The sequence below is a fragment of the Fukomys damarensis genome, unplaced genomic scaffold, assembly GCF_012274545.1.
Source record: "Fukomys damarensis isolate Sample0158 unplaced genomic scaffold, DMR_v1.0_HiC HiC_scaffold_16, whole genome shotgun sequence".
Taxonomy (NCBI): Eukaryota; Metazoa; Chordata; class Mammalia; order Rodentia; family Bathyergidae; genus Fukomys; species Fukomys damarensis.
Window position 1 is genome coordinate 36239519 of NW_022900928.1, and position 17689 is coordinate 36257207.

Sequence of the window (17689 nt, forward strand, 5' to 3'; positions counted from 1 at the left end):
TTTCCTCTTTTTTCCTCCCCTTTCCTTATCTTCCCTTTAAGAACATTGGCATAGTTAGCTTTACTTGATGACCAAATATGTTATATATGATCTTGAATTTTCTTTCAAGAAATCTAATGTCTTCCTTCTGTCATTTCTGCAGATTTATCATTTTACCTGCTACTCCATTCATTAACCACTTATTGGGTGCCTACTATATATCACATGAAATGCAAAGGACAAAGAAAATAGATTTTACAAGTAGGACTGCAGTGAACTTGTGGCAGTGTGCTCTTGGCATGGACAGAGATGTAAAGAAAAACTGATAATAATCCACTACAGTAAGAACTGTGATATCAACATGGGTGTACTTATTTCACTGGGGGGTGTAAGAGGGGTGGATAGCATTTGGGTGGGCTCCTTAGAGGAGGTGTCAGTTGATCAGACTTTCAAGATGAGAAGAAGCTCGTCAGTAGGAAAGGTTAGGAGGAATTCCAAATGGGACGAACATGCCCATGACCTGAGGGTGTGAGCAAGATGAAAGACCAGAGGATGCAGAGATGAGGACAACAGGGGAACGTAAAGGATGTTAATCTACTTCCAGGAGTTGGGGTTTTCCTTGGGGAATCCTCAAGAGTTACTGGAGGGTGTAAAACAAGGATGCAATAAAATCAAATTAGTGTTTTAAATAAATGAGCTTGGTGCAGGTAGAAGAGAGACTAACCAAGGGAAAGAAAAGGAGGCCTATTTAGAAGCTATTGACATAATCTGGGCAAGAAATGATGAAATATGATAATGAGGTGGAGGAGATGGAAAGCCTCAAGATAAAATTTGTAGGACTTGTGCCTGTTTGAAGGCCAGGGTTGAAAAGGAGGAAGAGAAAAAAATTTCCTTGAGTTTTCAAATTCTTGCCAATTGGATGATCTTTCCTTCTTTTAAGCCATAACAGTATTTAGTTTTATCTTTTTTTTGTATAAAATACTTATTTTATTGAGTTTTTGGGGGGGAATTTGGTAAACCTTCATTGTATTACAATCGAGCCATTAATCTTGCAGCTTCATCAACATTAACTGGTTCATTTTCATGATGCTACTGATTACTCAGCTCTTTCTCCAGCAGTTCAAGAGTGAGCCTTTTTGAGAAGTTTGCAAGTTCCTTCAGAATTGTTTATATAAAAGCATTATTCATTCTATGAACTTTTTCATCATTTACAATGTTTATCTTTTTAAGATTAGTAGTGACTGGTTTTGTTTTGTTTTTGGATTTAAAGATTTTTTTGGCTGGCTATGTGAAATACATTCCTGGACTTCTGCCTTCTTAATTTGTTCTTGGCCATTGTCCTTGATATCTGCAGACTGCTGCCCAAGCTCCAGGTAACGCCATCTGCAAGCACAGGGTCCAGGAAGTTCCAGGGAGAGAGGGCCATTTAATTTTATCTTTATTTTATTTTATTATTTCTTGATTTCCTTTTTCTTTAAATTTCATGGCTTTTACATGGCTTTTTCTTTAAATTTCATGGCTTGAGGCCATCACTCAATGTGAATTATAGCAAGTCATAAATAATTGTTGAACGAGAAAAAAAATACAATGTGTTGTTTTAACATGACTTTTTGCTTAAATATGATTAGTTGTGATTTCAATATTTTCTTTTGAGAGAGAGAGAGAGAGAGAGAGAGAACCCCTGAATCTATAGAAACTTCATGGTGGATAAGGTCTTAGCTATTCATAGATCAATAATTAACAGCATACTCCTTTCTAACTGAGAGCTCTTTTGTGTTTCTAACTGAAGCACAGAGAAGATCAGGGTTTCTATAGTTACAGAGTGAGGTTTCAGAATATATTTATTTCAGAATGAGAGAATACTTGAGTGGAAACAGCTGAAAAAATTTCCTCAAATCTAACCTTAGATATTTAAGCAGTATGTCCCACTGGAAAATTTCTACTTGCATCCAACATGTAACACTTGGGAGGAGAGCAAGAAAGACTCCAAATAGGATGAACTACCAAGTGGAAAGATGCTTACTGAGAAAAGTCCTGCTCTGAGGTTCAGCAGCTTGTCTCAGTTTTAATCCAAGTGCAAATAATTCATATTCATTTCTTTGAAGTCTTCTAAAACTAGTGTCAGGGTCCCAATTTTATTCTGGCTTCTTTGCATTAATTAGGCTAATGACGGGAACCACTAGTTCACTGGAGGCTGTCAAAATGACTATACCACACAGAGAATACCTAGTGCTTTAGTCTGTATATTCAAATAAATTCTGTATAAATTCATAGAACTCATGCAGGCCCCAAACATAATATCAGGCTGAACTCAGTATTCAAACCTCAGAATTATTTGGACAGAGTGTGTTCTGATCCCCTCTTCTTCCCTGTTTCTAAGTTTATTCTTTTCCACTCTTTGGAAAAATGTCTCTATTAGGCCAATGTTAGCAGTTCATCACATTTTAAGATCACAAGATCTTAAAAGCTTTGCAAAGAATATTGTCAGACACTCACATACATGTATAGATGCTAGCCTCAAAACTCAGAATAAATTTACTCTGGACATGGAAATCAGCTGAACTAAATGCTCACTTGCAACATTACATCATACATATTGACTTGTTCTCTCTCGGCATAGCAGTAGCCATGGCTGTGCTTCACCATCACAAAACCCAATTGCCTTTCTGTGTTTGAAAACCTCTTTCCTCGGTAGCAATGACTGTGGCTTTTATTTTCCTTCCTCACATGCCTTGCCCCTTCTGCTCTCCTAGTCCTTCCTGGGATGCATACAGATAGTTCACTGCTGACATGAGAGGTAAAGCTTGGAAATGGTACTAAATGGTGTGATGCTTTTTTCTCTGAAACCAAAATCTGAAAAAAGAAAAATAGTCATCATTTGTGTTACACTAAGTTCTAGAAGCAGTGTCAAACATGCTACCTATTTTTATCTATAATGGAGTTGGGCACATAGCAGAACTTTTGTGAATCTTTGTTGAATGAACTCTCATGGAGGATTCAAGTTCTCAACCTAGATGTGAAAAATAAGGCTAAGAGAGTTTAAGTGACTTAGTAAAAAAAAAAAAAAATCTATATTTCTAATAAAAAGTTGTTCAATATTTTACAATCTTTTCCCTTGGTAAGAATCTGCATAACAATTGTGCATCACCATTTCTCATTGTTTTACTGAGTAAGACTTTTTTTTGGCAGAAATAGATATCAAGGGCCAAAGGGCTTTGCTTAAGTGAATGGTAGCTCCACCTGTACACATGGACCCAAATGCCGTGAGAACACTGTGGCGTTTTCCTTCTCACACTCAGACTCAGGCAATTAATTTGATCGTTTAAGCAGAAACAATCCTCCCCACCCTAGTCTTGCCACTGACCAAAACACTTAAAACATACTGGGTAGCAAAATTGGAGCAATCAATTCTGACATCTAGCATCTCCAGGTAGTATCAAATGGTAATGCTTTAATGAGCCCAACTGTCTCCCTCTCCCTTTCTCCCTTTCCCATCTGGTATTTTCAGGTTCCAGCCAACCACATAACTGGACCAGACTAGGAGCACTGGATAGTGGGAATATGATTTATCATGTACAGTTCCTTTGTCTGTACTCTCCAGGCTCTGTTAGAGGGAGAATTGAAATGCCATCCAAACCAGTGGCCACAACTTGCTGTGAAGGCCAGGTTAGTACACGCTTATGTAGTGCTAGACAAAGCTGTCATCCTAAGCCTAGGAGACCAACCCCTGTGAGACAATGGATGGCTCAAAGACCTCCGGACAATTCCTGGCTTGAACACTCAGATTCTATGCTAAGGATTCAGATTGTGAAGCCACACAAACCTGGACTTCGAATCCTACCTCCGCCACTTACTAGACTGTGACTTCCTGCAGTCATTCAGCCTTTTTGGATCTCAGTTTTCATGTTGGTAAAATTAAAATAACAACATAGACTTTAAAAATCATGGTGACTGTTAAATGAGACAATACAAAAAAACTGTTGGGCAAAGAATCGACACATAGTTAGAACTCAGTACATAACAGGATACTGCTAAGATGTTTACAGTAATACTATCCACAAAAATCACTTGTCATCATATTCCCAATTTCCTTGCCTTTTAAAAGGCAGGAAATGCAGGTATTCTACCTTGGGGACTCACTGTCATGGGCAGCCTCTCCTTACTAGCTAGAAAGGCATGGATTTCTCTCTTTCTCTCTGAGGGAATACCCAAATGTGGGCCCCTGGATTTGAGAGCTATTGGGCTGAGAACTCAGACATTGGGATTTGGCAGCATCTACACAGCAAGAAGAACTTCACCAGATCTGATGCCTCATCCTTGGACTTCCCAGCCTCCAGACGATGAGCTAAGTAAAACCTTTGTACTTTATAAATTTCCAGTCTGGTATTGAGTTACAGGAAGAGGAAAAAAGAGACTATAATATACAGTCAGCACTATTATCAGAAGGAATTTTTATCTTTCATTTCCCTTAGCAACTTTATAGAATTCTCTTCTTCCTAGCCACAAAGTTCTGTGATAGAGTTTCGTGCTGGTCTTGAGAATGGTGGATGCTTAGCAGTGACTCTACAATAGCAATCGCATACAGACCCTGCATGATGAATTGAAATCTGTACACTCTCATTTTGATAACTTTGGGAGGCAGGGTTGCATATGAGTTAAGAGCAATTCAAATAGTCTATATTCATGTACCAGTTCTGCCACTTATTAGAAAAGCAATTTCAGGCAAATTCAGGTGACCTCCTTGCACCTCAACTTCTTCATTTGTGAAGTGGGAATAACAACAGTATCTTATTCATAGGATAGTAAAGTTTAAAGAGTTAATAATTATAAAGCGCTTAGAACAGTGTCTAGCATTTATGGAGTGTTTTACTAAATAAGCTTATTCATCATCTTCAAAAGAAGGAAAGATGATGATATTCATATTCTTTGTCCTATAGTTTTATTAGAATGGTTAAGTCATCGTTAAAGAAACTTTATACACCAATGCTATCCATTATGAGATATCTCCAGACAGTTCTACTAAATAAACTATAATTATGATAGGTTAATTAGAGATCTTAAAAAACCCAATCTAATAAAGTTAGACTTTAACTTGCATTAAAATTAGTACAAAAGGATTCCTTGTGGGTTAGGATTATAAAATGGTTTTTACTTCTTTCCTTATATTTTTCTCAGTTCTCCCACTTTGCTACAATAAAGTTTACTACTTATATATAAATGAAAAGTAACTTCTTGAAATAACATCCTAAGGAGAAAATTTGACAGAAATTCATTTACAGGTATAAATTCTACATAAAGACATATATTTAAATAAATCAATACTGTATATTTATTTTATAGAACATTTTATATAAAATATATTCCTGATGTAGGGCTATTAGACCCATCATGAAATAGAATGCAAACAAAAAATCAGTATTGCAGACACTGAAAAAATTTCTCTAAGTGTGCTACAGTACGGTTGTTAAGATAGCTTCAATCCAAACTATGAGAGAAACAGCCAATTCAAGAATAATCACAAGTAGGTAGAAAATTATTTCTAGAGGAATAGCACTGAAAATTTCTTCAGAAGGTAAATGATGCGCATTAAACAAATGAATGACACAATTGGTTAGAATCACAGGGTTTCAAAGGGCCTAAAAATCATATAGTTGAACTCTCTTATCTAAAGTTTGAATCCCTTTTCTATCTTCATAAGTAGTCCATGCCATATCTAGACAGTCCCACATAGAAGATTTCCTCAAAATGAGCTGAAATCCATTCCTACATAGGTTTCTTTCCTCCACACCATTTCTATCCTGGGGGCTGTATTCACCAACGTGTCTCCTGTTTGCAGAGAAGAGCTCCTCAGACAGCTGTGATCAAACACAGCAAAGCAGCCCAACATCCATTTGTCTTGACATTCAAAAAAATTTTTTTGAAGTTAAATGGAAATGGAGAAACATAAAATATATAAAAAGTATTGCTAAGAATCACTTCTTTGAATATTTAGCCTTTTAGAAAACACTACAAGCCATGGTACAAAGTTGACATGAACTAGCATCAGGCCAGGCTCCAGGAGTGCAGAGATGTAGAGACCTGGTGAGAGATCCACAAGCAAATGCGCAGGATAGAAAGGCTGTCTGGAGCTTCAGCCACTGCACTGCTTCCTTCCCCATACAGGTAAGGTAGCAACTGTGAAACAGTTGAACTGCTGCCCTCCCCAAAATGGTCCTTGGCCATAGGTAGAGAAGCGTAAAGATCAATCTTCTTCGGGGCACAAATGTCCCACAGAATCATTCTGAGGGTGTAAATTGTATCTTTTCTACTATGGTTTGTACTGTCTGAGTCACTGACTCCCTTTGTGTGTGGCAGCACTTGACTACTCAGCTGCACAGAGAAGTGTGCACAAAGGTATTTTGAGCTTTTGAATACAAGGATGAAAGATCTCTGAGAAAGGGGCTGAAGAAAAAGCGACTGCTTTGAACAAGCATCACTCCTTACCAATTTTGTATGTCTCTCTTCCAGGATACAGTCAGTGTCTGTTTTTTGTTTTTTTTAACAATGGCTTGGTGCCAAACGGACATTCACAGGGTGGAAGTTATTTGGATGGTGATGAATAGAAGCTAAGAAACAGACATAGGAGTGAAGTATATTTCTGGCCCCAAAAGTAGAGTTCAAGAGACAGAGGATCATGCCCTTGGATTTAGAAAACATTTACACAGCTATATATCTGAGTAACTACTGGAAATTGTGAGATGGGGAAGAGGTCCAACTAAAACAGTAAAAACAAAACACCCCCCTCAAACAAACAAACAAAAAACAAAGAAACAGCTGAGTATCCAGTCTTTGAATTTCATCAGGTATTTGGCAGCTCATATCCCAAGCATCTGAATTTTGGATGAGGGTTTTCAGTTTGTTTCATCAATATATGAGATGTTAGCCAGGTACTTAGCTTAGTAAACTGCTTACTTTATTTAGTTCTACCTGGCCTTTCTGTAAAATTCATGTTGAGCCTTTAGAATAGATACACTAAGTTTGTAAGTCAGCATACAGGCCAGTAGCATAGCCTTAAATAAACAGGTGCTGGGGAAAGTTTTAGGAAGATGGTATAAACAGATCCTTTTTTTTTTCTTATGGCTTGTCACAGTCACCAATTTTGGTAAAATTCCAATGAGGAGAATGAGAATATTTTATTCATGTCACCTGTCACCACTGACACTTTTCCAGCAGATTGTCTGTCCCACTTACATAGTTGTTTTGTGAACATTCCTCTTCTCTCATTTCTGCTCCCTGGCTAGCTGAAGGGCAAACGTTCTGAGACACAACAACCACTCTTACCTCCGCTTGCTGGGGATGACGCCCATCTCCTCGCTGTCCCCCTCCAGTGTGACTCTCCTGGCTTGCCACCACTCATCATCAGAGGCATTGATAACGTGGAGAATATCTCCATATTTAAAGCTAAGTCCTTGACTTGGAAGCCCACTGTCCTTGCTTTTGTCATAGTCAAACATGGCTCTGAAAGAAATGTCACAAGAGGGCCTGGTTAGAAAGCTGACAGCACAGATATACAATTTATAGTTTTGATTTTTTACTCTTTCGTTGACAATCCATCATCCATTTGATATCAGATGTAGGATGATTGCAGGTTATATTCCCACTGTTTTGTCCTGGAACTGAGGTTAACTGCTGTATTTTCTTGCTGGCTGCAGTGGTGGCCCAGAGGTCCTTAAAACTGGGATCTGCATTTTATCTTGGAGGGTATCAGATTTTAAAAGGTGATGATGGAAGATGAGGAAGTCAGTTTACTACCTGAGATATTTTTTCTTCCCATTACAATCAAAATTTAAAAATTACTAAAAAGAGATAAAATGAAGAGAAACATAGCTAAGTAAAGCATTTCATGTTATAAGCAAATACTCTCAGATGTATTAGCCTGTAGAACTCTTTCCTTTGTAACCAAGAAAAGTGGTAGCAACAGAAAATATCTACCACTGGGAGACTCTGATTCTTTCAGACAATGGGATGTTGGACTATCATGGAAATTGGATAATTGAAGGGGTAAACGTGATAACCTGAACAAATGCTTGAAATGCAATGAAAATATAGACATGCATGTAGTAACAGCTCAAAATCACATGAATAACACCATAAATCTTTTTGTTTCCATAGAACTCTTTACGTCTGTATCATGGTGCCCCCACTGAGGAGTTGTGGCAGGGCCTGTGTAAGGGCAGTGCAACCACTGTGAGTGACTGATGGGTTGCAGGAGCTGGAAGCAGGAAACAAAACAGTGAACAAGACCTTACGTACTAACTAGCTGTTGTTTTAAGAAGGTGATGATTTACTGTAGGTCCTATATTGCCTTCCCCATGCTGTATCCTTTAGTCAAAAACCACCATTACACACACACATCATATTATTTCCCAGGAGAAGCACATTTCACCACCTCCTCGTTTCCTATGAATTTCCTTGGAGTATAACCACTTATGCATGTGAAACAAGCTATATTTGGGGAATAGAATTTTTGAAAAATCACTGAGTACCAAGTTTGGTTTTATTCTTTCATCTTTTTTTTTTCCTCCATCAAAGAAATGTCACATCTGCTGTCATGGTAACCGAAAGAGCTGAAGACAGTCTCCAACCCTCAAGTACTGCAGAAACTGAATTATAACAGAGATACTTCTTCCGTCTTCAAGTGGTGAAATTTGTGGAGAATTTTCTTCATCTGAGCTTCCATACTAAATTATGTCCACCTTGACTGTCTGTATATTTTTTCCCCAGGGCTCACCCAATTTCCAAGGGAGCTGGAACAGGCAGAAGACTCCGGTTCTGTCACTTCTCTGGCTTTGCCACATGACATCATTCAATTAACATACTGAACCACACGTTTTTGATACAAAATCAATCTACTAACTACATTCACATGGAGCTGCTGTTAGCACGAATCAAATCACACACAAGCAGCCCCCTGGCATGGGAAAAGTGAGGTGGCAGACAGTATGAGTTAGAAGTCTGGATTCAGGGGCCATGCTACTGGGCCATGTCCTACTCCCACAGTGGCTCACATGCAGCTAATTAATTTCTGTTAGGCTTCAGTTTCCTTGTATGTGACACAGTAATGATGGTGAGGTTAACAGTATTTCCACTATGGAGTTGTTTTGTGATTACACAGTGCAGTAAGTAAGGCCTTTATAGCGCAGCCTGGTACACAGTGACAATTGGTAAGTGGGAACTACTTTTCTTGTTTGAGGGGATAATGACTCATTTTACAGATTTCGCTTTGTGAAGCAAAAACAAACAGACAAAAAAGAATATAGCATGCCTCCAACTGCTATCCTCAAAAAGGCCTATTTGTGGAAGAAAAGGGCTAAAGGTGTAGGGGAAGTAGGAAGGGTAGAGAAAAGGAAATAAGGGACAAGAAAAAATATGAGAAAAGGGAAAAAATGGAAACAAAGTCTTTCTAAATAGGGGAGGGTGTAGGGGGTGAGAGGAGAGCAGGGGTATGGGGAAAGAAAGAGAACCAAGACCTGTCATGTAAAAGTACAAGTTCCCAATGATGAAGGTAACTGTACTGTATACTTAAAAAGTACCAATACACTCAATGAGATTAAAAAAAGGCCTATTTATAAAAGTTGCCTTTGGGAACTTAAATTTTGTGAGTTCTCAAAAGAATAGCTCATGTGCCTCAATTGTTACAACTATACCAGTTTTCCTGCTTTCCTTTTGGGAGTTTGCAAGGTACGTAGCCCCAGTGAAAAGGCTTCATACTGAGTTTCTAATGAGCTTCCTTGGTAGAAATTTTGTTCCTGCTATTATAATTTGTTCCTAGAGGCATTAGGCACAGCCCATGTTCTTCCACTGAGCGGACTCTTGAAAATTTACACCTTGTTTCCTGAAGACTTCATCCTATAATCCTCTCCCTTCGCTCATTTTACTTGGTATCCTTTTTAGTGTAATAGATCATTACTCCTCAGCTGGGTTATGCTGAGTCCTGTCGAGCCTTGCAGAGAATCATCCCTGTGTGCTGGGCCATGCAACACACTTTCGTGTGCCTCGTTCCTGGGAAGAATACGATAGTATGATCTCCTTTTTATAGAGCTGGGAGCCCCACTGAGCAGCCCCAGAACATATGGCTTAAAGTCAGCAACCGAGTTTGGGCCTCCCAACCTACCTTCTGGTTCAGGGCTTTGCACCTTATTCCCTGTTCAGCTGTGGAGAAGGTAGTAGTGGCATTCAGGTGGGGAGGATGCTGACCATGATGGCTGCCGCTACTGATCTGATTGGGCAGATTGGCCCTTTGTAGTCCTTGCCTTTTTTTCAGTTTTGATGTCTTAACAATCTTACGAGTGAAAAAGTAGTATCCCCTTCTTATAGAGGAGAAAGGAGTTGCAGGAAGTTAAGGCTCACATGAATAAATGTGGGGACACTGAATAAAAAATGAACACTGGCACCAAAATCCATTTCATTGTTTAACTTCCCAGCTTGCTACCTTCTGGCCATCGGAAGTAGGAAGGACCTTAAATCTTATCCTTCTTTGGGCCTAAAGTATTCTTAACTGTAAAACTGGCATAACAACAACAACAACTACTTGAAAATTGTTGTGAGGATTTAATGAAATAATACATGCAAAGTACTGCAACACTAGCTTGGCACTAGTGAGTACTCACTCAATGTTAACCATTATTACTACTGCAGTCTTTATTCTGAAACTACTAGGCTTTGACTCACGAGACCTGGTCATAACTGGGCCACATAGCAGTTGTCTTCTAGTCTCTGTATAGACATTTAAAACACCTCTCTATCTTCAGGACCCTGGATAAGGACAAGGCAAAAGTATATCCTCAGAACAGGTACGTATTTTCAATGACTATTGGAAACCATTCCCTCCCAAGTCTCAGCTTTCTCATTTATAAGTGGCAGGAGAGGAGTGGAGACAGTTTCCGGTGGTCCCCACTGGGCCAGACATTCATTCTACTGTGCTCCATTCTGTTCCCAAGCGTCTCTGAGGGGAGTTTCCCACTTTTGTCTAGCAATAGATGTGTTTGCTGAGGACTCAGTAACACATTCTTGCCGTGGGCTCTATTTATCTTGAATGATCTGCCCCTCTTGGATTACAGTGATTCAGACTTGTAAGGGTCCTAAAACCAAGCAGCTGACACATTTCAGCAGCTTCTGGCTCCTTTGGCTATTAATGGATTTTCATGCCTGGGAAAAATGATGCCATACCTCATCTCCTAATTTAAAAAGTGATACGCTGTTTTTAATTTCCTTTATGTGGTAATTCATCACAGCAACTTTTATAAAATGTCATTAAGACTCACACTTCCCACCCAGGATGCTTTTAACAAGTCCATTAGACAAATGGAAATTGACACAAATAATGCAAGATTTCCCCTCCCCTGCTGCCCTTCTTGAATTTCAGGATGTGGTGGTCCTTTGCCAACTGGGAAGTCTAGGAAGGAAACAGCAAAGCAGGTGCTCATTTTGACTGCTGTGCAGAATAGCTAGGAGACCCTGTTGAATAGGCTTGTTAAGTGTCCCACAGTATGCTAAGTATTTTATATTTGCTGTCTCACTCAAATTACTGGGTAGGCAAGATAGCATGTGGGTTATATGCCAGGCTGCTCAGACAGAAGAGACCTTCCGGTTTAAGTCCCAATTTCACATTCTTTACCTGTGAATCTGGGGCATGTTACTTAGTTTCTTAAATGATCACTTAATCACAGGTGACCATTCCCTCAACTAGGGAATACGGGTGACGATGGCATGAATTTAGATTGGTTGTGGGTATACAACAATAAGATGATTCAAGTAGAAGACCCGACACAGAATGAATTTCACTTTGTTATTCCTGACTACAATCCTGCAGTGTAACCATTTTTTTTGTCTCATAAATGAAATAACATTCAAAGTCCTAAAATGAAAGAAGGTTGTAAATGGCAGAGAGAGGATTCAAATATATAGAGAGGGCGTGTCTGACTCAAACACTCATAAACCTGCCTTTAGAATTCCTTTTGGAATTCCTGATAAGGAATATCATACTCAGATCTCATGTCCAAGGATTTTGTGATTTCTAATGACTATAAAAGAATGAATAATGCCTCCAACCCCACCTCCAAAGATGTCTACATCTTAAGTCTCCAGAAACTTCCAATATATTGCTTCCTGTAGCAAAAAGGACTTGATGATCTGTTTAAGGTTAAATTGAGATTCCTCTGGATTATCTGGGTGGACCTAATCTAATCATGAGTCTTTAAAGATGGAAGGGGAAAATAAAAGAGTAGTTTGGAGAGATGTAACCTGAGAAGAACTTGACCTAACAAAGGGAATAAGCAGGGGGAAGTGGCTTTGGAACTGGACCTAGAAGAAGCTGTAAGAATGCTGAGGAACATGAAGAGGAAAACCTAGAACAAAAAATCATACAGATTTAAAAAAATACACCAGTGAAACTTCATAGATTCTTTCAAAGAAACCTTAACTTGGAGGATGCTGAAGGTCAAGATATATTATTGGAAATTAGGAGAGACACTTGTTACAGGGTGGGAGAAAGCGTAGTGAAATTATGAATTATCTTCTCCAGTTATGTGCAGAGGAGAATCACTAGGGGCCAAACTGTAGACTGTGGTAGGAAGAATAATGACTTCCTAAAGATGTCCATGTCTTAATCTCTTAAGACCTGGAATTTCTACAGATTTATGTACTATCTGGGACATGCATCTGTGATTAAAACCTTGATTAAAACCTAAATGAGATTATCCTGGTTTATCTGGGTAGATCCAGTCTGACTTTTTGAGTTCTTGAAAGTAGAGAAGTAAAAAAATAATAGAAGGAATAAATGGAAACAAAGCTTATATAAATGAAAGGAAGAAGGGTTTATAGGGAAGGGAAGGGGATTAGGGAAAAAGAATCAAGATATATTATGTACAGGTACAAATTTCCTGTGATGAATGTGATCATTATATCTGAAGTATACCAATAAAATTAATTTAAAAAGAATAGAGATGCAGCAGCAGACTGCTACTGCTGGATCTGTAATTACAGGAAGGAAATTTATCATAGCAGTAACACAACCAAAAAAGAGGACAAGAAACAGCATGGTTTAATAGAGAGGATGTGAAAAGCAAAGACTACGAGTCTGATGATCCTGTCAAAGATTCTTTAGAATAAAAACAACTAAGCAAGAAAAAAATAAAACCGACTAAGTGAGCACTATTGACCAGGCTTGGCAAAGTATCTTTGCTTTGTACAGCTGCATCTTATTAAATTTCCATAGTTTGAAATGTAGGTATGATTATTTCTACCTTATAGAATTTACAGCTTTACTGTTTGCACATTTATACTTCACCTAATTTTCACAATAACCCTAGGAAATCAATGTTTTCTCTGTTTTTGGATGAGGAAGCTGAGACATTAAAAAAACAGCCTTTTCCTTCTCTAAAGTTACAAAGCACTCTGCCCTGGACTCTTCTTTAAAATATACTTATACTTGAATGAATTTCACCTCTTCTACTGGATCTAAAGCTACTGAAAGTCAGTAATTTCCCAGTTTCAGCCTCTGCAAAGTCTTTGCAGAAAGAAGCATTTATAAATGAAAAAGTGATGCAGCAGTGATTCCCCTCTGTGCTGTGAACTTGTTGGGTCTAGAGAGGTCTTTGTTTCCATGAGAACTTTATGGTCTAAGATGCAGCATGCTTTGACTCAATTTCCTTAGCCTCTTGAAGTTGAGGACTCTGCTCAAATAGAGGAGGGCTGGTGGTCCTCACATTTCTGTGCAGCAAGATAAACAATCAAAGCAGCAGAATATGACATCTGCTCGCAGATCAATCCCACTATGTCTGGCCTGGATGGGTATGTTCCATCTTCATATTGTTAAGTGGCTGTGGATAGTGCCAAACGAACAGCTGGAAGAGTGCAGAGACACATTCAAGTCAGCCTACTCTTTGTAGTGGAGCTGCACTGGGAAGATCGGTGGAGTGATGTAAGTCTTAATTTTATTTACAAAATAGAGTTGAAGGTTTAATCTCTCACATATTTATAGAGGTTAAATGAGATAATGCAGGGAAAGCACTTAGCACAGTGCCTAGATCCTGTTGTGGAAATGAGTGAAAGGTTATTTCCACAACTGTTGGAAGAAGAATGGAAGATAGTATCTTTTAAATGTGTTATAATGTGTGTGTGTGTGTGTGTGTGTGTGTGTGTGTGTGTGTTTGTGTATATATATATATTATATATATTCAGCTGCTCTTATTTTACAAATCAGAATTTCCCATCTACTTCTTAAAATGTTTATTCATACATATAATAAATAGCTGTTTCAAAAGCAGAAATGGCAACCTAGAAGTAGAATTTGACCAGAATTAGGGGCGAAGCAATTTGTTCAGTCTTCAACATAATCCCACTGTGTGATGTTGAGTAAGTGCCTTACTCCTTTGGGACCTTAGTGTCTATAAAATTAAGCATAATAATGATGATGATGATAAATCTCTCAGGTGCATCCAGCTGTCATGTTCCATGCCTTTGTCCTGTAATGAAGAATTGCAATGAGGAAATGAGGCAACTTTTCTTGAGGCTCATATTAATATATTTCTCATTGGGTTACATTTTTTAGTGAAAAATCACTTAGCAGTGTATCATCTTCTTCATTAATTCCAGGACATCTTTTTATCCTCTCTCCATATATTCACTGGGAGTTAAAGATTACCGTATAATGTAGTGAAGGAGGCATTTAACTTTTGCCCCATCACATGGATGATAGGAGAGGTTTATATTCATCTTGTTTATTCCTTGGGCCTATGACAACACAGATCATCAGTAAAAGTTATTTTCTGTTTTTCAACCTTATCATTTGTCACAGGAAAATTCTTAGAATTGCAACAGATCTATTTTCCCCCTCTCTGACTGTTTGATAGAAACAATATGCAAGAAAGGCCTGATTGGTGTATAGCACGGACGTCCTTGTCTTTGTGAGAAAATTATGGGTGTATATGCAACATTCCTGCCTCTTAAGGAAGAACACACTAATCTCAGGATACAGGGAAACACATGGCTCTGTGCTGATTATTTCTGATATGTAAAGGAACTCTAATGTGAACCCCATTGGGTGAGGCACCGGGTTCAGGTTAAGATTGAGATAGCCACTTATTTCCTCATCAATTTCAATAACTAATTTTCTCCAGTAAAAAGGGTGGCTGAAGCCACCAGCAAACCAGTCTTCATGATTGAAACCACATTAGCTTCTGTGAATCCTTGCGAAAAGGCCAGTGTCCAAGATGCCGTTATTTACCAAGTGACTATGGAGTAGTTGCCCGTACAGTTTTTCAGGCCTAGGTATTTCTGTAACTCAAAAAAGTATCCTCTCAGCGGTTCGGTGGCCTGCCTTGCAAGTGCAAGGACCCGAGTTCAATCCCCGGTACCAAAAAAAAAGTATCCTCTCAGCGGTTCGGTGGCCTGCCTTGCAAGTGCAAGGACCCGAGTTCAATCCCCGGTACCAAAAAAAAAGTATCCTCTCAAATCACAAACGATTCCCATTTTGTAGAGCAGGAAATTCTGTTAAATTGTGGTATCATATGGATTGCACCATTTAATCACTAACGTGAACATGAACACAAACCATAAAAAACAGTTCTATATTCTTTAAAGATACTGTTCTCCACTGGTTCTCCATTATGAGAAAGATGGCAAAATGTCAGTTTCTACTGTACCCAAGGAATCGGGCAGTCACTGTTATGTCTGAAAAGTAGAACTAACTGGGCACCATAAGTTCTCATAACTTGAACCTCCCTGTAGCTATGGTGGTTTGATTATAATTGGGGAAAAAGTATTGTTTCCAGGCTTAACAATATTACCCCTCACCTCTACACACATCTGAGTCTCTGGAGCTCTCAATTTCTCTAGGGACACGGTGTGAGCAGTTTTTTCATATCCAAAAGCCCTGAGTGTTGACCATTTAGACAACTTATCATCAGAGGCCCCAGGACAGAGCCTACCCCAGCCTGCCTTGTCTCTCCTGCTTCCTGGACATCTGTCAAATTGGTTTACACTGAGTGATGAATGACAGCTCTCACGTGGCAGACACCGAACCAAATCTGAACCTGCCCAAAGGCAGGGCTCACTAGACTGAGCTGAATGGTACTTCAGCTTTTAGGGTTGGGTGACACTGTAATGATTAATCATCTTAAAATCATTGTCCTTTCCCTGAGATATTCAGAAATGAAGTCAGCTGGATATTCAGAAAGTGAAACAGGAAAAAGAGGAACATGAACAGCTTGGAAAGCTTTTATGTCCTGGGCCTGTATATTAGGCAATCAGGTACTGTATATAGATTGACATTCTTCAGAAAGAATGATGCAGGCCTGGCTTCCAGCCCTTTATTTCTAATCTGAGCTTAAAAAGGTAGATCAAATTTTAGTATTCACCTGTTAAAGAGTCCTGTTGTCAGTAAGTAGTAAACTTGTATTAGGAAAAAAAGAAATATTCTGATATGCAATTTCATTATTGCTAATAGACAATTATCATGCAAACACTTAAATGGATGACTCATGTAAAGATCACAAGATTGTGGTATTAGATAATTCACATATTGGCTCTGCCATTTTAAGCAGCTGTGGCAATTCAGCAAATTACAATGTAAGGGGTAAGACTCCCTGCGAAAAAGGGTACCTGTGAGAATTACTTAAATAAATGCCTTGGGAACCCAGTATGTGCTCAGTATTTGTTAAGTGTAGCTATATATAGATTTCTTTCCCATAATTTCTACACCCTGGTTCTAGGGTTACTGGTTTTTCAACTCAGCTTCCTAGCAGCACTGTCCTCGAGTCTTTACTGCCTGGGAAAGTTCACTTTTCTTATGAATATATTAGAAATTGAAGATATCCAAGAACATTTGATATGACTGCTCAAAACACTCAGTACCACTGCAGTGGTGGCTTATTAGGATAAGTAATGAAATATTTACATATCATAAAATCAGACTACTGGGAAATCAGTTCCTCTTCCCTCAGTACTAGGATTGTTATATGTCTATGATTTTTTTCAAAAAACTGGATGGGAACTGCAGGCTGGGTTGCAACAGAAAAAGCTTTATAATTAGGAAAACTTCACCTCAAAATCTCACTTATGTTAATGGACAATGTGAAATGGGAAGAAAGGGGCTAAAGGTGTAGGGAAAGTGGGAAGGGTAGGGGAAGGGTAATAAGGGAAAAGAAAAAAATATGAGAAAATGAAAAAATGGAAATGAAGTGTTTGTAAAGGGGGAGGGAAGGAGGGGGTGAAGGGAGGGCAGGAACAAGAGGAAAAAATGAGAACCAAGACCTGTCATGTAAAGGTACAGGATCCCAATATAATGTAACTGTGCTGTGTACCTGAAATGTACCAATAAACTCAATGAGGGGAAAAAAAATCTCACATATGTCCCTAAAGGTTCCCATTCTCAGCTAATGAAGGAGGGCATATAGAGATTATACATGGCTCCGTGTGCATCCAGGTAAACACACTGGGTCCAGAATATAATCAAATTTTCACCTATCAAAAAGAGATAGTATTTGGCCACTTACCAGTCCAATTATTGGTATGCGGATATGCATATTTTTTCATTAATTTTTATAAGATGATAGGAAATATAAAAATGACAATTTTATCAAATTTATTCAATGCTTGGAAGAGTCAGTACATAAACAAATGTGCTTCTCAAGTGACTTGGGTAAACTGGTGAGTGGTCAAATAAATATAT

At 38.6% G+C, this 17689-nt stretch overlaps 1 protein-coding gene and 1 pseudogene across 1 annotated transcript in view; both read right to left on the minus strand.

The window, feature by feature from the left end:
* The window catches only part of Dlg2 (discs large MAGUK scaffold protein 2), a 1815033-nt gene that overhangs the window by 60481 nt on the left and 1736863 nt on the right, over positions 1–17689 (minus strand). The window contains exon 15 of the mRNA XM_033763940.1: positions 7300–7476. Coding sequence (XP_033619831.1) covers positions 7300–7476 — 177 coding nt within the window. The remainder of the gene's footprint in view (positions 1–7299; positions 7477–17689) is intronic.
* On the minus strand, positions 1009–1315 carry LOC109118264 (annotated as a pseudogene).